The sequence below is a fragment of the Meles meles genome, chromosome 15, assembly GCF_922984935.1.
Source record: "Meles meles chromosome 15, mMelMel3.1 paternal haplotype, whole genome shotgun sequence".
Lineage (NCBI taxonomy): Eukaryota > Metazoa > Chordata > Mammalia > Carnivora > Mustelidae > Meles > Meles meles.
The window spans coordinates 57882446-57904031 of NC_060080.1; the positions used below are offsets into that span (position 1 = coordinate 57882446).

General features: G+C 47.7%; 2 protein-coding genes across 2 annotated transcripts in view; both read left to right on the forward strand.

Moving 5' to 3' along the window:
* The first annotated feature begins 3924 nt into the window (after positions 1-3924).
* LOC123925935 (translation initiation factor IF-2-like) lies at positions 3925-6127 on the forward strand. The gene is made up of 2 exons (XM_045979574.1): positions 3925-3949; positions 5556-6127. Exons 1-2 carry the CDS (start codon positions 3940-3942, stop codon positions 6125-6127), a joined length of 582 nt encoding a protein of 193 aa, XP_045835530.1. The 5' UTR covers positions 3925-3939.
* Positions 6095-21586, forward strand: part of SPRED2 (sprouty related EVH1 domain containing 2) — a 116144-nt gene continuing 100652 nt past the window's right edge. The window contains exon 1 of the mRNA XM_045979573.1: positions 6095-6218. Within this exon, the coding sequence (XP_045835529.1) occupies positions 6193-6218 (26 nt within the window). The 5' untranslated portion in view covers positions 6095-6192. The remainder of the gene's footprint in view (positions 6219-21586) is intronic.

A 21586-nucleotide genomic window follows, 5' to 3' on the forward strand; every position in this document is an offset into this window, starting at 1 on the left:
TAAACCCTCCTCCCCTTCCCCACCTGTCACCCTAATCACCATTAAAGGCACTAAGATTCATCTATTTTCCCAATACAGAGTCTTGGGGCAGGATATTGGGAATTGGTATCTTTCCTCCCCAAGAGGCCCAGGGCTCCTCATGCAAACTGCTGTACCCAGTGACAAGTTATACCTACCTGGGGTCTCAGAAAGGGGCTTTGATCCAGTCATAAAAGGTTCACATAGAGGTCAAAACCACAAATGCTTATAGGAGCCCGAAGCCTGACAGACAAGGCAGTGGCCCCCCAAAACAATCACTTGTTACCAAGCAGGATTTGGCCTTCACCGTTGCCACATCTTTGGAGTTTTTTCAGGAGCCCAAAATCTTGATTTTTATGTGAAATATTCTGATTTTAAACTGTTAGATTTTATTTATTTATTTTTAAAAGATTTTATTTATTTATTTGACGGACAGGGATCACAAGTAGGCAGAGAGGCAGGTAAAGAAGCAGGCTCCCTGCTGAGCAGAGAGCCGGATGCGGGACTCGATACCGCGACCCAGGGATAATGACCTGAGCTGAAGACAGAGGCTTTAACCCACTGAGCCACTTATTTGTTTTATGCAGGCAAAACAAAACTTGTCTGGGACCTTTTGCAGCCCAGGGGCTATCAGTTTGTGAACGTGGTTTTATGCCCTAAATCCCAGAACAATGAATGTCCACCTGCCCCATATTTGCATATCTATGGCACCGCTGCAGGGAACAGGGACTGACAAAGATCAGCTGTGAACCAGCTACAAAACTTCCTTGGCTTCAGGAGAGTCGAAGGTCCTTTAGCAGGACCTATGTGGCCTCCTTCTAGGGCTTTTCACTCCCACACTCTCCCCACACGTTTCCCACCTCAAGGCCTTTGTGTTCACTGGGCTATTCCAGAGTCCCCTATTCCCAGTTATCAAATCAACACTCTGACCCTCCCTCAAGATCCAGCTCAAACACCCCTTCCTCCAAAGCCTTCCTTTCCTGGAGCCCTGCTTTCTCTACCGGCTTGCTCGCGGTTTTAGAGCGGTACCCCATTGCCCTGAAGTTTTCTTCACAGGCCTGTTGCCTCACTTGACCTGGGTTCATTCACCTCCGTATTCCTATTGCCTCACAGAGTACCCGCACTTTTGAGTGCAGATTGGAGTAATGGACATGTAATTTGAAAAAGAATGAGCCCATTTATTGCCTTTCATACGCCAGAAACCCATCGGCAAAGAACTGGTAATTTTTACTTTGAGAAAATACGTTCAAACTTGTTTAAGAGAAGGGGGGAAACCCTGTGCATACTTTCATTTTTAAAATGACCACATACTTGTGAAATATTTGTTGCAAAGAATAAGTTTTTATACTTCCACCGCTTTGGACACGGCTGAGTCTTCTAAGGGTTCTAGAACTAGAAAATGGCTAAACTGACTCGTTTCACTAGCCTTTCTCCCGAACCTCAAAAGTCCCCAGGGCTCTTATAGTCAGGGATGTCTGCTGCCACCGAGGGGAGAGGGAACCGGCTCTTCCGAATGAAACAGCACTTCTAAAGGGGCGGCGGCCTATGTTGGGAGAGGGAGCAGCCACAGTCGAAAGACCTTTTGAACAATCCGCTCTGAAATTGGCTGAGGCTGGTAGAGGTGTAAACTGAAACTCCAGAGGCTAACCCTAAGCGGTTACATTTTCTCGACCAGAAGGTTTCCCAGCCCGGTCACTCATTCCTACTTGCTTTCTCTGCCCCCCCCCCCCCCCCCCCCCCCGCAGCGCGCACACACACATTTTGGTGGACCGCTGCACTTGACATTGAGCCTGTCTCCTACCTGAAGTGGGGCACCTCGGAAAGCAGCGAGGTTGGCGTTTCATTCATAATATGACCTCAAGGGAGGAGGGAGGCAGGGACAAGAGCCTTTCATCCCTGCTACTTAAAATCCCAGCAGCGCAGCGGAAAGGGAAAATGAGCTGGGAGTGAGCTGCATCGGGGCATGAAGTATGGCACGATAACGGTACCAGAGAGCGCGTCAGCTGCCCGCCCGCCGGCTATTTATACCACGTAGATTATGCAATCTGGCTCTAGCCATTCATGCCCCGACTGGGACGCCCCGCGCCGGGGGGGCGGGGGGCACCATTCCCGGGCGCCGGGTCAGTTTCTAAGTTTGCATCATCCCCTTTATTACGAGAGCTTGGGTTTCCATTCCCGTCGGCCAGTCTTGGGAGAGACAGCTGGGCTACAAACTCACTTGGCACACACGGCCGCTTACTTAAACATAATAAAGGCACTGGGACGCCGAGGCGTAGCCAAGCGGCACGCAGGGCTGGGCTCTGGGCAGACCGGAAGGAACTGATAAACCAAGCGCTAATGATACCCGCTCCCTCCCCCGTCGGAAGTGTCCTCCGCCGGTCATTGAGAAATACCGAAGGGGCAGAATGGGGGTGAGGTGAGGACAGGCCTGGGCGCAGCTGCGCGCGCCTTGCGGGGCGGGGAGCGAGCGCGCCCCGGAGTGGGGGATTCTGTCCGCCTGGCCGCGCCGCACGAACCTTAGTGCACAGCTGAGTCCTCCCCCAAAACACCCCGGCTCCGCGCGCGCGCCCCCCGTGGGGGCCGGGGGGAGTGGTTTATCAGATCCCACTCCCAAACCCGCCCCAGGGAGATTTACACTCGCGGCCCCTGCCGGACGCAAATGAGGTGGGAGGACGCAGAGAAGGGGCGAAGGACACGAAAGAGAACCGACTGCCGAGAAATATAAAATGTCTGCTTCTCCCGGCGCCCGTGCGGGGCGGTAGGGAGCGGGGGCTGCAGCCAGCTTCCGAATGAAACCAGACCTGCGGGTCTACTGAGCATGCCCGTTCCTTGGCGGCCGAGGGTCGCTCCGGTTCCGCACTCCGGGCTTTCCAGGCGGCCGGCGGAAGGACCCGGGGTGGGGGTGCTTCCCCGCCCCCGACTCCGGCTGGAGGGGCGGGTAGGCGGGGGTCCTGCGGGGGGCTCCGCTGGGCGTCCGTGAAGTTGTGAGAAGAACGACTCTACTTTTGAAGCTGTAAGGTTTCACTAAGAGTCGACATCCTTGAATCGATGGTGTTCAAAGCTGCCCGTCCCCCGTTTTTCTGGTTGTGGGGGAGAAACACGGATGTGGGTATTTAGCTCGTTCGGTAATGTCATTAAATTAAAGCCCTAAATGCGTGATACCCGCTATTCTGGTAACAATTCAGTAGACTTCGATAAAACCCTGATGTTCAGATCAAAAACATATCTGAGTTATTCGCCCAGTATCGCCATTTATTCTATGGAGCTGCAGGAGTCGCAGTAATTGATGGGGAAGACCAAGAGGTGACCTGCTAAGAACATTTACATTAAAAAGCCCCTTTTGGGTGTAGAACGAGGCTGAAGAGAACTGGAAGGATATCTTTAAAGGAACATGAAGGAACGTGAGTGAAGGAGGGTGGCATTTAGTAATACAACTGGCTAGAGAGGAGAAAGGGTTGTCATTCATCTATTCGCAGTGTGCTGCTTAACACCATAACAATCACTGTAGCCATTTATTTTTCCCAGCAACCGTATGTTGAGGGTATTATCCTGACCCCACAGGTGTTGTATCCAAGGCCTGATGGAATTTGGCATCAGGACATTCAAGTGGGGAGCTGGTGACATCTGGACTTTAGAATGTTTTTCTTTGCTCCTCTGGCTGCGTGGTCTGCCGTCTGGGCCATTCACTGGAATTAGCAGGGAGCTGGATGAATGAGTGGTGATGACAAGGATTTACTTGCCTACCTGCAGAAACTTATAATCATCTCACCTGCCACCTTGCCATTTGGACACTCTGAAACTGGAGGGTGGAGCCATGGCGATGCCCATTGGATAGAAAATTTTGACATGGACAAACATCTGTTCCTGGAAGTTCAGGAATGACTAAATGGGATTTCTTTCAGCACCTCCAGGAAAAAAGCAATGACCAAAGGTGAGGACAGGACAGATGCCTTAGCCTTATGGGGATTTAGAAAACAATGAGATGCTCCTTTGTTGGGTGCTTTCTCATAGCCTCTCAATGGCCTTAAAACCTGAGAAAGACAAGATTGTCTTTGTTATCCGTGCTTTATAAAGAAACTGAAGAATTGCTAAAGGTCTCACTCAAGGTCTCAGGGCTGCTAGGAAAACAAACCCAGGTGTTCCTCCCTTGCATAGTTCCCTTTTCAGCATTACACACCAGCACTCAGCATCAAAGGTGGGTGAACCCTAATCCATGTCCACAAAGATCATGATTGTGATAGTCATGAAGCCTAGGGTAAACCACTAGTTTCTCCTTGACTCAAGGTGATACTGTTACTATCTTTGGAACACTTGTGGCTCTCCAAATGCATACATACACACTTCAGGTGTACTACATTTGAGGCATTTAGTCTCTTAATTTGTTCAATGGCTGCTATTTGGTTAAAATCTCTGCATATTCTCTTGGCATATTCAGTAAGGTGGAAAGTGTACTGTGCTTGCAGAGCAGGAAGGGGCAGGGACTACCTCTTGCTTTATAGCAAGACCCCCCCCCCCCAAGGAAATACTGAACAGCTATGTAAAGTAAACGTGTGGAGTTCCTTGTTCCAATACTATAAAGAAACTCAAAACTTCAAAAGCAGAACATCAAACCAAGTAAAGATCCCTGTGCAACGGCACAGGTTGCATGCCAAGGAAGCCAGCCTTATCCACTGCCAGACAATGCTGCTTTGGAGAGCGTGGGCCCATACAGCCCGTGGTCCCAGGCCCAAGACAAGAAAAATCATTTAAAAGACAAAGAGTAGGAGGAGGGGGGATGCAGAAACTACTCCTCAGCTGTGCCAAGGCCCACTGGGCTGGTAACCTCTGGCCCACTAACTATGGTCTTCAAGGACCTGAGATAAGGGCCATCCTCCAACAAGAAAGAGGTTTACTAAATAATTTTTAAAATGTATTTGAGCTTACCTTTTAACCCGAAGAAGTCCATCATTTCTACTGAAATGCAAACGTTTCTGGGCTGTGTTGGATTTGCGGGGTTTTTTTAATGTACAAATAATGATTCCTCAAAAATGCCTACTCCGCTAGCAAGACAAAAAAGATCACAAGATTCATGAGAAATTGAAAAGCTCTGCCATTCAGAACCTTGGCAAAAACACCTGTGCCGTCCCCACCCTCCCGTTCCACTGTGGAGGGTAGTTAGGTCCTCTGAGCCCAAGCACCCCTCTGGGCCTCTCCTCAACTCCACGTCTCCGCCCCCTCCCCCCACCATTTTTAATCCAGGGGTTTGGATGGAGGGAGGGAACCAAACTGGAGCCAGATGTGTGCGAGTCCCCGGCTCCCGCCTCCTCCCTCCTCTCGGGCTTTTTAAAACCCGGAGCGATGACGAAAATGGATCCGGAGCCAGACAGACGCCGCACAAACAACTCCGCTCCGCGGCTCCTCCGGGAGTGGAAGCCTGGAGGGAGGGGGAAAGGAAGCCGGGCATGCTCAGTAGGCGGGACAAAGTTTTTTTTTTTTTTTTTTTCTCTCCTCCCTCCTCCCTTTTTTTTTTTTTTTTTTTTTTTTCTTTCGGTCGCAAGTAGGAAGCTTTTTGCACTCCACCACCTCTGGCCGCTGGGAAGACGTCATCGCTTCCGCCCTACTTCCTCCTCCTGTTGGCGGCGGTGAGAATCCAATATGGAGTAAATCGGTGGAGTCGAGAGATGGGGCTCGGACGGGGCGCCCTGCACCGCCTCCCAGGCGCACCTCCCCCGGCCGCCGACCGCTCCCCGGAACCCTGATTGGCCCGGCCCCCGGGGGCGACCCCGGACCGAGCCCCCACCCGCGGCTGGCCCTTCTCTCCTCCTCCTCTCAGCAGTCTCAGCCGCTCCACGGCGCGCTTGTTTTTCTCCTCCTCTCCCCCACCGCCGTCCCCTGCCCAAATCTCTCCCCTTCTGCTCGCTGCCGAGCCCCCGGAGACCCTCCTGCGGAGCCCCGGGCGCTGCTGCGCTCACTCCTCCCGCAGCTTGCCTTTGCACCCCTTCCCCAAACCTCACCCGCGCTCCTATCGCCCTGCTTCCCCTTCTCCCTTCTGCGGCGCCCCTTCATCTCTCGCCGCTCCCCCTCCCCAACCAAATCAGGCGATCTCCGGAGATGTGAAGAAGGGGGGTGAGCGGACAGGAAGATGAAGGGAGCAAAGCTGCCCGCCGCGGGACAGGCGTCTAGGTGAACAGGAAAATGACCGAAGAAACACACCCGGACGAGTAAGTTTGGCCGCGGGGTGGGACGAGGGTGCCCCGCGGGGGTAGCGAGGGAGCCGGGGCTGAGGACGCAGGCAGGGACGCTGCTTGGGTGAACTTGGCGTGAGGTGCAGCTACTAGCCGGCCTGTGGGCTTTGGGCTGCGAGATTTCACCCCGCGTTGTTGAAGTGAGGAGGGGGCAAAGACTGCTTAGGGCCGGCGGGGGCGCGCCTTGAGTCGGCGGGCTGGTGGCCGTGGCGGGGGCCAAGGGCGCGCGGGTGACCTCGGGGCGGTCCCCGCTCCCTCTCTGGGGACTCACAAACACCCCCCCCCCGAAATCTTCCGTGGCCGGAGCGAAAGACTTGACACCCCCGCTATGGCTTCCTGGGGTTGGTGGGTTTTCATGTAGTGACTTTGTGACTCCTGCCCCGCCGCTCGCCCCCCGGTCCCTTAGGGAGCCCACTGGGGCCCATGCTCCGCCATTTCGTTTTCTTGAATCGCTCTCATTTGCATACCACATTTTCATTCATAAAAAACACGGTGGAGCCGGGCGAGGACTGGGCGCGGGCTGCGCTGGGGTCTGCGTGAGCCGGGATCCCTAGGCAGGTCGCCGTGCGGGAGCCGCCGGAGGGGTCCCGCGGCGCGTGTGAGCGTGTGTGCACGCGCTTTTGGGCTCGGGATAGGCGCCCCCGCGGGATCCGGGCCGCTCGGGGGCGGATCCGAGTCGTGTGCTGCGGGGGCGGGCGGGAGCGTGCGGGGCAATGTGCTGCGGGCCAGTGTGTGTATGTGAGTGTGTATGTGTGTAAATTTATGTATCTGTGTGCGAGTGTGTGTGCGCGCATGCACAGGCATGTGTGCCCGGCCCGCGGGCCCGAGGGGAACAATGCTCGGGGCGCTCCGCTGGAGGGGCTCCGGGGTGACCCGCCGCCCTCCGGGGCATCCGGGCCGTTTCCCAGCCTGGGGCCAAGGTGAGGCTCCCTCCAGCCTCGCGGTCGCGGAATCGGGTTTGGCTTTCTCCCACCCCCGCCCGAGGCGTTTCCAGTCGGGGGAGCAGCGGAGGCAGGGCTCCTGGGCCCCGCGCCTGAGGTCGTCGGCTTCGGGTCCGAGTGGTCACCGCACGGAGGCCCACGCCGCTGCTCAGTGGCTGTGCCCGCCACCAGCCACTTTTTTTTTTTTGTGAATAAGACGCTCTCCTTTATTGTCACATGATATCCCTCCCCTCCTCCCCTGCACATTCATAAATCCGGAGCCTGCCTCGGCTCCTTTCATTCAGAGCTGCCATTAGCTAAGGTAGCAGTGGCGCTGGTTTGGACGCAAAATAGCCGGTTGGTAGCCACTGGGCTACACCCTGGGGAGAGGCCCAGAGAGCGGGTTTGTGGGGTCGTGGGGGCTGCGTGTATCTGCTTGAGAGGCCCGGGGTCTTTTGCCCCTGCGAGCATTGACAGTCAATGCAGAGAAGGGAAGTGACTCGGGGCTGGTTGACAGGGAGGGCTTTTCTTGCAGCAGGTGACAGAATGCTATGCTCTACTCTTAAGAGTACTACTTCACTTTTTTTTTTTTTTTTTAAATGCCCCTTTATCCTTTGGCATCTGCTGTTGCCAGGCTGGGCGGGAGAGGGTGTTTAGAGGGGTGGTGTATGGGAAAGAGAATTTCCTTCCTTTGGAGATCTTTGATTGCAGTAACCCCCGGTCTGCCTGACACCCACACCAGGAGAGCCTGGTGTGTCTGTTGCTGCTGTCCCACCACCTGTGCTGGTCTTTTCAAACATTTTGCTTTGCTTTCAGGAAAGGGTAAAATGGAAAAAAAAAAAAAAAAAGTTGCTCTTGTGAGGAAGAAATATGCTGGTGGGCCTTGCCCCCATACCAGCTTGACTAATAGACAGGTGTTTTTATAGGTCTTCCTCTGTCCTGGCACACACAAATTGTAGTAGCAGGGAGGGACAGTTGCTTGCTCTGAACTTGGGGATTCTTGTTGGAGATTGGTTCCGATTGCCCTGCCTTGGGTTCCTTGGCTCCATTCCTTGGCAATACTGGCCTGGCCTCTCTCTTTTCACCATAGCGTGTCAGTTTGCACCTACCCCATCTGATAGCCAAAGGAAAGAGATTTGGGGTGGGATCACCAATAAGAAATGACTATGTCTCATTTCATGCTTTCAGAGCAACTCAGCACGGAACTGGCTGCCTCCACTGCTGTCAGAAGCCCAGTTGAGACAATGGGTATTTGAGGACAGGTTCTGGTTTCAGTTAGAGAATCAGAAAGCCGTGGCGCCTTAGCCCAGTGCAGAAATGGCCATCCCGGGATTACTTTTAATGTAACGACCTTGGCATGAGACATGAAACGTAAGCCGGTAAAAACATGGGCTGTAGGGGCTGTAAACTGCCATTTGTGGACACTGTTCATTCTATTGTTCGAGTTCTTATGTAATGACCCATCTGAAAAATTCCTTTTAAATGTTAGTGCCTGGAAGAAGGTTTCTTTCTGGGTTGCAGTACTTGCTGTGATTGCCTTTTTGTTGTCGGGTTTTTTTTTGTTTTTTTTTTAAGATTTTATTTATTTGACAGAGATCACAAGTAGGTGGAGAGGCAGCAGAGAGAGAGAGGAAGGGAAGCAGGCTCCCCGCTGAGCAGAGAATCCGACATGGGGCTCGATCCCAGGACCCTGGGATTATGACCTGAGCCAAAGGCAGTGGCTTAACCCACTGAGCCACCCACGCGCCCCTGTTGTTGGGTTTTTTTGCAACCACTGTCTGGAAGCTCAGAGCTAAAATTATTGCTTGATTACAGTAGTTATAGTTAGTCTAGCTTTTTGCTAGATTTATTTACCTCTCTAGTATGAATTTTGATCTTTCATTTTCTTTTCTAATGGCTTTATGTTTGAGGTCCTACAGATACCTTTTGGAAGTAGACAAGGTGTATTACAATAAAGCAATTTGGTGACCGCAAATGGGAGACCTATGGGAGAAATAGTTATGCCTTAGGTAAAGTAGATTTTCTTTTTCTTTTTTTTTTTTTAAGATTTTATTTATCTATTTGACAGACAGAGATCATAAGTAGGCAGAGGCAGACAGAGAGAGAGAGAGAGAGAGAGAGAGGAGTAAGCAGGCTCTCTGCTGAGCAGAGATCCTGATGCTGGGCTCTATCCCAGGAACTTAAGATCATGACCTGAGCTGAAGGCAGAGGCTTTAACCCACTGAGCCACCCAGGTGCCCTTAAAATAGATTTTCTTGATAGTCCATATATATTTAAGGTTTTTATTAAATGGTACAGATATATAACAAATATGTTTAGTGTCAGTACAGTAAGTCAGAATCTCGCAACTGTCAAAATTGTGCCCAATTTTATTTTATTTTTATTTTTATTATTTTTTAAAGATTTTATTTATTTATTTGACAGGGATCACAAGTAGACAGAGAGGCAGGCAAAGAGAGAGAGTGGAGGAAGCAGGCTTCCTGCTGAGCAGAGAGCCCGATGCGGGGCTCCATCCCAAGGTCCTGGGATCATGACCTGAGCTGAAGGCAGAGGCTTTAACCCACTGTGCCACCCAGGTGCTCCAAAATGGTGCCTAATTTTAAAAAATAATAGATGTTTTGTCGATTTAAAACTTCTCGAGGGAGGGGCGCCTGGGTGGCTCAGTGTTTGGGTGTCTGCCTTTGGCTTATGTCATGATCCCAGAGTCCTGGGATTGAGCCCCGCATCAGGCTCCCTGCTCAGCGGGAAGCCTGCTTCTCCCTCTCCCACTCCCCCTGCTTGTGTTCCCTCTCTCGCTGTCTCTCTCTCTGTCAAATATATACATTAAAAATCTAAAAAAAAAAACTTCTCGAGGGGCACCTGGGTGGCTCAGTCGTTAAGCGTCTGCCTTCAGCTCTGGTCATGATCCCAGGGTCCTGGGATTGAGCCCCACATCGGGCTCCCTGCTCAGCAGGAAACCTGCTTCTCCCTCTCCCCCTGCTTGTGTTCCCACTCTCACTGTGTCTCTGTCAAATAAATAAATAAAATCTTTAAAAAAAGAAAAAATACTCTGACCTTTCTCCTCTGATGCCATTCCAGCTACAAATGCATGTTAAGATTTACATTTCTACAGATTTTAAAAAATAATTTAAAAGTAAAAAGCATCAACAAACTGTTGAAAAGAATCTTTTGTCCAAAAGAGTGGAAGAAAATTTTTTTGATCGTGTGCATTTTGCCTGTATCTTGAAAGCATTTGATTATGGTCTTGAATGATTTGAAAATTTGTTGACAAAATGAAGAAACCCTTTTCAAGTCATCTTAACGCAGAAGACATCGGCCTACTCTGTAGCTATTCTGTCCCTCTCATAAATGCTTCTCTGCAAGACACATCTTGCTGAGAGTGGACTTTTAGTCGTGTTTTTAGTTATGTTTTTCCTAATGTTGAAAGGTCTTCCATTAAAAAAAAACAACATATTTTTGCCGAACCATTTCAAAGAAATGAGATGTCAGAATGTCCTATCTCTGAATACTTGAGCTTACTTCCCACAAGAAAAGGATACTCTTCCAGGAAACCGCAATACCGTCATCACACTTTACAAAATTAAGAATCATTCCCTGTTGTCTTTAACATTCAGTGCAGTTGACTGAAATGTCTTTTACAACTGTCATTTCAGCCAGGTGCCAATTAATGATCCTGAGTTAAAGGCATTTAACTTAGACTTAGAGCTCAAGGCTCAGCCATTTGCTCACTTTCTGATTTAAGGCAAGTTACTTACCTTTCACCTTGGTTTTATCTGAGTGAATAAAATGGGAGTGAATGTTAGCAATTTCATGGAGTTGCTGTGAAAATTAAAGGAGATATCGTATGTGAAGCTTACCGTTGAGCACCAAGCATCAGTCAGGTGTCTGGTGTTGGCTCTTAGCAGGCCACTAGGATAGGTTTCTTATAGGCTCAGCTTGTTAATTTTCAAATAATCCTATGAAGAAGGAGTTACCCCATTATTTTATTATTATTATTATTATTATTTTCTAAAGATTTTATTTATTTATTTGACAGAGAGAGATCACAAGTAGGCAGAGAGGCAGGCAGAGAGAGAGAGGAGGAAGCAGGCTCCCTGCGGAGCAGAGAGCCCGATGCGGGGCTCAATCCCAGGATCCTGAGATCATGACCTGAGCCGAAGGCAGCGGCTTAATCCACTGAGCCACCCAGGCGCCCATATTTTATTATTTTTTAAAGATTTTATGTATTTATTTAGAGAGAGAGAGTGTGTGCACACAAGAGTGGTGGTGGGGAGGGGCTGAGGCAGACTCCCCGCTGAGCGCAGAGCCCAGCGTGCTGTGGGGCTGGATCCCACCACCCTCAGAACAACCCTGAGATCATGATCTGAGTTGAAATCAAGAGTCAGAGGCTTAACCAACTGAGCCACCCAGGTGCCCTGGAGTTACTCCATTTAACTGATGAGGAAGTTTAAGTTGCTTTGCCTAAGACAGCAAACATTTTTTTATAGCACTTTAGTCATTTAGTCTTCTCAACAGTCCAATGAGATAGATGGGGTATTATTACCTCCATTTATAGATGGGGGAAACTGAGACCCAGAGAAGATGAGTAACTTGTCCAAGAGCGTATCATTAGTAAATGAAGGAGCTAGGATTTGGCTCCAGCAGCCTGGCTCAGAAAGGACTTTTTGGTTTGGTTTGGTTTTTAATACTTTATTTTATCTGTTTGACAGAGACACATGGTGAGAGAGTGAACACAAGCAAGGGGAGTGGGAGAGGGAGAAGCAGGCTTCCTGCTGAGCAGAGAGCCTGATGTTGGGCTCCATCCCAGGACTCTGGGATCATGAACTGAGCAGAAGCAGCTGCTTAATGACTGAGCCACCCAGGCAGCCCAGAAAGGACTGTCTTTAACCACTGTGAGGTACCTTCTCAGAGGAGGACAGGCGGGCCAGCCTTAGTCATTTTGACTTCTGAGCTCACACTGTTTCTGTCAGTCATGCTGTCCTTGATTCTTCTGAATTGGTGACAGTCTATCATTGCCATAATTTTTTCTATTTCCTTTATCTTCCCTGAAATTGCCATGAGGCATGTACTGAATTAAAGTGAATTTAAATAAACCTGGGCTTGAGAATTCTATGATACACCATAAGATAATAGGAGTGTGAATCCAGAGTTGGTTATTGCTGGATGTTAGCTGTATGTTCGTTACAGTTGTAGAAATTATACCTGGTACAATAAATATTGATCCAGTTTCTTTGCATGTTTCTACTCCACATGAATAGAATCCTTACATATTGAAAACATGGAGTTGGCTCTGCAGAGTTGGAATCTTGGTCCATTCATCAGAAGATCTTGAAAGCAAGACAAAACAAAACACTTGGAAAGACCTTAACAAAATTGTAAGCCAGGACATTGCTATTCTATAAAGTTAAGGGCCTGCTGCAAGGCCCTTCATCTTTGTATGTGGTGGACTTGTACTTCTCTCCATCTGCTAGGCTTGTTTCCACGAGGATTTAGTGAGTGCTCCCTTCTTTCTAGCTATGGCTGATCCCCTCTGCTTTCCACTTCCTTTAACCAGATAAAATATATAAAAGTGAATCAGTACTAATACAAAAACTATTCTGCCTCAACAGTCTGCTTACTCATGCTCTGTATTCTGGAGTTTTCTTACTTCCCTTCTGCAAGTGAATTTCTGCTCATTCCCCCTCCCACCAGTTCTGCAGCCATTACTTTGATGAGGTCCTCCCAGTCTTTGTTTTCCTCCCCTCTTCACATCAGAACTGAGGTCCCTTTATAGTATTTTTTCCCCATGCTGTATGGCAGTTCTCACCATTTACAGTTGGGCCTGTACCCGACTAGATTCTTACCAGAATATGAGCTTCTTGGATTCAGGATTACCTCTCAACTGCTTAGTTTTCTAGTTAGCCTAATACTGTTGGACACGTTATGGTTGCTTAATAAATGTCTGTTGAATTAAAAAATGGATTTAATTATTTTAGGATGCTTTGTCTCTACCAACGAATGCAATAATTGCAATTGTATTGGGTTAACTCACAGCGTGGATAAACCCCCTCTGAGAAACTCAGCCTTCACAAGAAGCCCTTGGCACGTTTTGTGGAACTTGGGTGCCTAGCGATCTGGTGGTGGTGATCTGTGATTGACAGCTCAAAACCATTTTGGTTCTAGTCAGTGTTGTAGGAGTTGGGAAGTGGAAGATCTTGAGTGCGGTATAAGCCAGGGGCTATGTTTCTGCCTCTGCAGGAGAATCTCCACAGAAATCACAATATTAACAACTTGTAGTAGCCGCAGGGTTCTCGTGGAGTCTCGGCACTCAAAGTCGGAGACAGCCGTGCTCATGAACACCAGTATTGGCACGATTCCTATATTCCCCGGGCTGAACGCAAATACACAATCTGACAGCAAAACCCTCAGAAACTGAACATGATGATAATAGAGGCAGAGCCCCAAGTTTTGGGGTGTGGTTTCTTTGGCTCGTTTTCTTGTGTAAATTGGGCTGGTTTTGTTTGTTTGTTTGTTTTGAGACCCAGTCATATTGATGAACTCTTGTAAATGCTTCCCTTTAAGCAGTATGTAAGGCAGAACATTGATGATTTTTTAAGGCATGTTCAGGGGCATGTAGTCGCTGGAGTAGAAGGGCTCTTTTGCACTGGTGCACACAGTGCGCTGTGGAGCAAAAAGCATTTTCTGTGCACTGGCCCCGGGTGTGCGTGACACGTTGCTCCTGCAGCTTGGTACGTGTCTCATGTCATAGAAGGGAAGTCAGGCCAGGATTTTTAATAAAATACTCGCTAGGAACTGGCAATTGAAGGGATTAGAATAAGGGCAGCTTCTGAAATGTATGACTTTGGCTCCTCTGTGTACTGATAGAATGATTTTTCAGATCTGGTTGTTTTCATTCTTAGATATATTCCCTGTTGGCCATTCCTAAGTGCTTAAGCTTAATTATCAGGTTAAGTTTTTAATTGTCTTTCCTAGTTCATCTGGTAATGATATCTTTGTCTCTTCCTTTTCATTACTTATTCCTCTTCTTTTCCTCCTTGTGTTGCTTTGGCCCTGGCATCCAGTATTGATTTCTCAGATACTGCTTAGTTTTGCATCCCACCCTGAGAATGCACGGAGAAGGCTAGCCTATCTGCCGTGCTGGTGTTGGGAATAACCACTTATGAAGTCTTATACCCATAGTCTTGCAGCATGCTGAACGCATAGTAGGCTTTCTGCAAACGTTTATTGATTGATTAAAGCAAATATTTGTTAATTGAAAAGTAGTTATACCTTGTATCAAAATATAAACTAGTATTCTTAGTGTACCTACATCCCAAAAGATTTCGAGGTTACCTTTTCAAAACATCCAGGAGGGGCAGGCTGCCATGGTGATGATAGTGGAGGAAGTGGGGGTTTTGGGGTCATACTGTGTTCTGTCTTCTGCTGATTAAGGGCCCCTGGCAGATGTTTTAAGCCAGGAGTCCTGGGTTAATATAAATGAAGCTCACTCTATCTAATTCATAGGCTGTTAAAAAGTGGAAATGAAATCTTGAAGGTAAGCATTTCAGCACAGTGCCTGATAAATTGGGAATTCAGTGGGACTCACCCACCTCCAGTGTCTCATATCATGTAGCATGGTATGATTTATTTTCAGAATCTACAAGGTAGAGGATATCCATTTGCAATATTCTACCTTCAGAGCACCTTTTTTTAAGGTTCTGTTTATTTATTCGACACAGAGAGAGATCGCAAGTGGGCAGAGAGGCAGGCAGAGAGAGAGGGGGAAACAGGCTCCCCGCTGAGCAGAGAGCCTGATGCGGGGCTCGATCCCAGGACCCCGAGATCATGACCTGAGCTGAAGGCAGAGGCTTAACCCACTGAGCCACCGAGGTGCCCATAATACCTTTTGAGTCAAGGAACAAGATTCTCACTTTCTGCCTGTGAGAGTTGAAGTGACCTGCTCCAGGGGGTTACTAGGAGAATTAGAGCCTCGAAGTCACATTGTGCTTTCTGTTCGGCTTTCTGGTGCTATGCTGGTAGGACCTAGAGAAGCTCATTAGTTTGGGTGCTGTCATATAAGTAATGCCCAGCTGACTGCTGGCACTTTTACTCAGTGATCCTGGTTGGCTGTCTTTTTGAGATTTCCTGTCTTACAGAAGCTGGCCTCCTTTGTTACTGTCAGTGTACTTACCTGTACATCCCTGGCCTTGTTCTACAAGGATGTAGTAACATCCTTGGCCTTCTTGCCATTCCTGCCAGAGGTCCAAAAATCCTACCACCAATGCCCTTCAGATTGTTTCTCAGAGTTAATAGGCTTGGTCTGGGTCAGTGTGGGGGAGGGTTGGCTGAAGATTCCCTTAGGAGTGAGTTGGCTTGTGACTTGTTTTTTCTATTTGTATGCCGTGTTGTTGTTTATGTTTTATATTTTCGGCCAAGAAATAAAGTGAATGTTAGATTAGAGGTTTAATATAATCACCAGCATCCCAGTAATTTTATTCATTTTTACAGGTCTTTTAAAGCTGCAAAGTGTGAATATAGTCTTTTTTTTTTTTTTTAAGATTTTATTTATTTATTTGACAGACAAAGATCACAAGTAGGCAGAGAAGCAGGCAGAGAGAGAGGGGGAAGCAGGCTCCCTGCCAAGCAGAGAGCCCGATGTGGGGCTCGATCTCAGGACCCTGAGATCATGACCTGAGCTGAAGGCAGAGGCTTTAACCACTGAGCCACCCAGGTGCCCCTGAATATAGTCTTAATATAGTCATTACATCTTTTTCCTTCACTTAATAGGTTAGATCAGATCTATGATTTTTCTCAGACTCCGTATTCCAAAACAGGTCTGCTCTGCCAGGGGAGCATGCACTGGCTCAGTATTCCTTCTGGGCCTGACGGCCTAATGGTTGCCTTTTCATTAATCTGTGTATAAACAGGTTTCGTATCCAGAGTCTGCTGTTTTTAAAGTAGCTTTGAGGCCCTTTCCCTCCATTCTAGATGTCTTTTATACTAAGGAGAATCAGGGGGTACTAGATTCCAGAGGTCCATTCAGAGTGTGGTAGACTTTAAATCTAAATTACTTGATATATATTTTTTTAAAGATTTTATTTATTGAGGCACCTGGGTGGCTCAGCGGGGAGCCTGCTTCCTCCTCTCTCTCTGCCTGCCTCTCTGCCTACTTGTGATCTCTCTCTCTCTGTCAAGTAAGTAAATAAAATCTTAAACAAAAAATTCCATTTCTCTGTACTGGCAACAAGTAATCAGAAACTTGAATAGAAAAACATTACCGGGGGCATTACCGGGGGCATTTGGATGGCTCAGTGGGTTAAGCCTCTGCCTTCAGCTCAGGTCATGATCTCAGGGTCCTGGAATTGAGTCCCGCATTGGGCTACCTGCTCGGCAGGGAGCCTGCTTCCTCCTCTCTCTCTGCCTGCCTCTCTGCCTACTTGTGATCTCTCTCCGTCAAATAAATAAATAAAATACTAAAAAAAAGATTTTATTTATTTATTTGACGGAGAGAGATCACAAGTAGGCAGAGATGAGGAGGAAGCAGGCTCCCCGCTGAGCAGAGAGCCTGATGCTGGGCTCCATCCCAGGACCCTGGGACCATGACCTGAGCCGAAGGCAGCGGCGTTAACCCACTGAGCCACCCAGGCGCCCGTCTTTGGAAGCTACTTGTACCCTAGGGGCATCTGAGTGGCTCAGTCGGTTAAGCATCTGCCTTCAGCTCATGATCTCAGGGCCCTGAATTGAGCTCTGCGTCAGGCTCCCGGCTTAGAAGTCTGCTTGTCCCTCTCCCTCTGCCCCTCCCTGCTACTCATGCTCTCTCTCTCCTTTCTCTCAAATAAATAAATAAAATCTTTAAAAAAAAAAAAAAAAGATACTTGGACCCTAATTGCAAAGCCATGTGTTAATTATTTTATTGGGTAAGTAAATAACCAGGGTGGTGAGACTTGAGCCAAGGGAGTGACTAGCTGGTGAGTGCCATTCATTTACTGTACCTAGTGCACCAGACACCGAGATGGGATGGGACTGGAACTGTGACTCAGAAGGAGGCTCTGGCCTTAGGGAGCTTGCGTTCTAGGGTGCTAGGCACTTTCATATGCCTTAGGGGTATGAAGACAGCGTCATCTTGATGACTGACTCTCAGGAGTTGTTTTTTCTTTCTTCCCTTGCTTCTGCAGGGCTCCCCCTAGAGCTGCAGGCATTCGGGATTCCCAAATTGGGGGTGGGGGGCAGTCTTCATCCAGCTCATTGAAGGTACTATATGCCCTTCCCAGAATCCCCCAACAAGCTCTCAAGTGATTTTTGGGGGGTGTGTGTGTTGTGTGTACAAGCATTTGTGCCCTCACACTTCGGTGGAATATGTCTGACAGCCAGGAGAAGATGCAGAGAGGTTAAGTATCTCGTCTGAGGTCACAGAGCAGAATTTATTTTTAATCCAGGTCCTTTAACTTCAGGCCCATGATTATAGAATATTACATGTCATAACTTCGCAGAGCTTTAGTTTTCTTATATAAAAACATTGTGTGTACAACTTGATTTATATTACTGTACAGCAAATGAAGTTAGAACTCACTTTGAATCCTGAAACTACCTCAGAGCTGTGAGGTGACATTTCTTTCTTGCATTCCCTTTCAGCACTGGAAAGCAGTGCCCCCAGAGGTGACCTTTTCTGTACTGATACAGAGAGCAACTTTACGGGTACCTGGATGCCCCATTGGTTGGGCGTCTGTCTGCCTTTGGCTTAGGTGGTGATCTCGGGGTTCTGGGATAAAGCCCCATGTCAGGCTCCCTGCTCAGTGGGGAGTCTGCTTCTCCTTCCCCCTCCCCCTGCTCACTCACTCTCTCACTCACTCTTTTTCTCTCAAATAAGTAAAATCTTTCAAAGAAGAAAAGAGCGACTTTACTGATACCTCTTTGGGAAGAAGAACTAGCCACCTTATCCTTGAAAGTCTAGATGAGAATGGATAACAATGCACACTGTTCTGGACCTGTGTTTTAGCCTAGCTATTTTGGGAGGAGGATCAAACTTAAACTTGTATTGCGAGTCTTGCAAAGTGAGGATTCTGGTTTAGAAAGGCCTCAGATTTTGTATTTCCTTTTAAAGATTTTATTTATTTGACAGATCACAAGTAGGCAGAGAAGCAGGCGGTGGTGGAGCAGGTTCCCTGCTGAGCAGAGAGCCGGAGATCATGACCTGAGTGGAAGGCAGAGGCTTAACCCACTGAGCCATCCAGGCACCCCATAGATTTTGCATTTTTAAAGAGGATTTATTTATTTATTTGAAAGGGAGAGAGAGACAGATGGACAACACAAGGGGGAGGGGCAGAGGGAGAGGGAAAAAAAAAAAATCTCCGGTGGACTCTGTAGTGAGCCTTCAGCCCAACTCAGGGCTCAATCCCAGGACCCTGAGATCATGACCTGAGCTGAAACCAAGTGTGGGATGCTTAACCCACTGCACCTCCCAAGTGCCCTTCAGATTCTCCATTTTTTTTTTTTAAAGATTTTTTTATTTTATTTATTTGACACAGAGATCACAAGCAGGGAGAGAGGCAGGCAGAGAGAGAGGAGGAAGCAGGCTCCCCGACAAGCAGAGAGCCCGATGCAGGGCTCGATCCCAGGACCCCGGGATCATGACCTGAGCGAAAGGCAGAGGCTTTAACCCACTGAGCCACCCAGGCGCCCCAGATTCTCCATTTTTAAATAAACTTCCAGGTGCTGCTGGTGCTCCTGGTCTGTGGATGACAATTCATGAGTTGCCAGGGCATCCGACAGTGATGGTAGTAAGCTCACAGCGGCCAGGTTTGTGTCTTCAAAGTTGACTCACATACTTGATGTTTGGAATCTGTTGAAGAGGCTCATTGGATGAGAAGGTGGTGCTTTCACATGGAGACATACTATTACCAAGCAGCTGCTTCTCCATCCCTGGCAGGGTTTCCAGTGTTGAGATGGAGCTTGGCTTTAGATGGGAATATGCTGGAAGAATTTTTTCCTACGGCTTAAAAAACGTTCTTGGTGAATGCCAGGAGGCCTAAGAAATCCATCATTTAAAAAGAAATACAAAGTCCCAGCACTTTGTATGTAAGGTCTATGGTCAGCTGGCATTCTGCACCTTCCAGACAAATCCGTCTTGTATGGAAAGCCTGCCGCCTGGGAAGCAGGCACGCACAGCCCTAGAAGAAATCACAGGAAGTAATTAAACAGAGAAGGTCAGAGAAAGAGGAAGTGGTTGTGTTGTTTCTGATGCGAATAGCATTGTTGTTCCTCGGGATCCCGATGATGGTGTTTAAGTCTTCTGGAATGCACTGCTTGGGGATTTGATTGTATTTAAATTGCAGCCCTTTCAGTTTATTCTTTTAGACAGCAATCTAGTTAGGAAATGAATTGCTTTTAGGTCTTATCAGGAATACCCACGTGCCTGAGCAGAAGTTTTAAGCAAGGAGTTGCTTATAGCTTGGCAAATTGCACCTAAATGAAATGAATGTCAAGACTATTAGAGGTTAATTTTAGGTGTCTGGAGTTCTCCTTAATTCTCCTGATTAAACACTTTAACATAATAGTTTCCTTAATTGGAATAATGATGGAATATTAGCATGCATATTAAACCATTTAACACATTTGAATAGGGTTAAAATGCAAATTATCCATCACTTGTCAGTTGCTTATTCTTTAGAGATGATTCCTAGTGAGAGATAGGGAAAAGACTGGAATGTGAATTGGGATGGGGCTTTCCACTTGAGGCAGCATGGCTAGGAAAGCCAAGAATAGACCAGAGGACTGAAGTAAATGAGAGACCCTTTGTTCCCCCAAAACTGTGGTACCAAAAATACCCCAATGCTTATGATAGTAAAACTGCAACATGGGGGCAGATGTGGTGGGAAATCTGAAATGAGCTGATGACCCTCTGGTTGTGTCTTCATTAGCCTGTCATCTTTGTCTTTGACAGGAAGGTGATGAGAGACTAAAGACCCCCCCACCACCACCCCTAGATATCCCATCTAAAGTTTTGGTCTGATGCCACCACCTAGCACTTCCCAACCGAGTGTCTGAGAACCCATAAACATTCCCAAGTGTCTGTAAACCCAATACATAATGACACCCATTTGTAGCTATTACTCTGTTTCAGTGTACATAGCTGCATTTACAGAATAATAAACCATGACCTCAGTAAAATCCTACACAATTCACAGTGGATGTTTGTCATATATTTTTCTTAACTCACAGTTAATAACAAATACAACTGTAATCCCTGGGGAGGGGAGCTGGTATCTGAATTTTCTCCCTTTGAGTCTTTATACTTAGAAAATTGGGAATCCCTGTGGCCCTCATTCTGGGTGTAAGAACATAAGGGTGGTCCTTCTGTAGGGGACGCAGGCGCAAGAAGGTGTGTTCCTACTCCTGGGTGGATTGGTTGGAAGGTCTGAGGAAAGTAGGGGCCAAGTATAGCTGGAGGAGGAGGAGATGAAAGTGAGTCAGGACCTCTCCTCTAGAGACTTGGCATGATGTTGGGTCTTCTGACTAAAGCTGGGAGTTTGAGTCTTCTGTTTTCAGTTCTTGCCCTTTCTAGGTCCCGTGGTCAGCACTGTCTAGTATCTGTGCTGTGCACTCTTGAGTGGGTACTAAGCAGCAAGAAGATGGCCACCCTGTTAACATGTGTACAGAGCTCTGGGAGTCAGGAAATTTAGGTTCCCGTTCCTTCGTTCCTTCTTTGCCACTACCCTGCTGTGCGGCCTAAGATGTCGAGCTTCTCTGGACTCTGTTTTGTCATCTCTAAAATTAAGCGGTTGAATAACATAACAATACTGAAGGACTCTTCTAGTTCCAGATATTGCAGGGAGAGTTATTGTTAAAAATTATGTTTTATTTATAAGCATGATATTCTTTTCTTTCTTCTTTTTTTTTTTGGAAGCATAGTTGACACACAATGTCTCATTAGTTTCAGGTGTACAACATAGTAGTGATTCAGCAACTCCTTACCTTATCTTGTCCTCACTGCAAGTGTAGCTACCTACCATCTGTCACCACACAACACCATTACAATACCATTGTCTATATTCCCCGCGTTGTGCCTTTCATCTCTGTGACTTACTCATTCCATCACTGGAAGCCTGTATCGCCCACTCCCCTTCACCCTTATGCTCATCCCCCCACACCACCTCCCTCTGGCAACCACCATTTTGTTCTCTGTTTACAGGTCTATTCTGCTTTGTTTTTTTAGGTTTCACATATATGTGAAGTCATTTGCTAGTTGTCTTTCTCTGTCTACCTTACTTAACTTAGCATAATCCTCTCTAGGTCTGTCCATGTTGTTGCAAATGGCAAATTCGTCTTCCTTTTTATGGCTAATATTCCATGGTGTGTGTGTGTGTGTGTGTGCCACACATTCTTTATCCATTCTTCTCTCCATGAACACTTGAATTGCTTCCATATCTTGGCTGTTGTAAATAATAC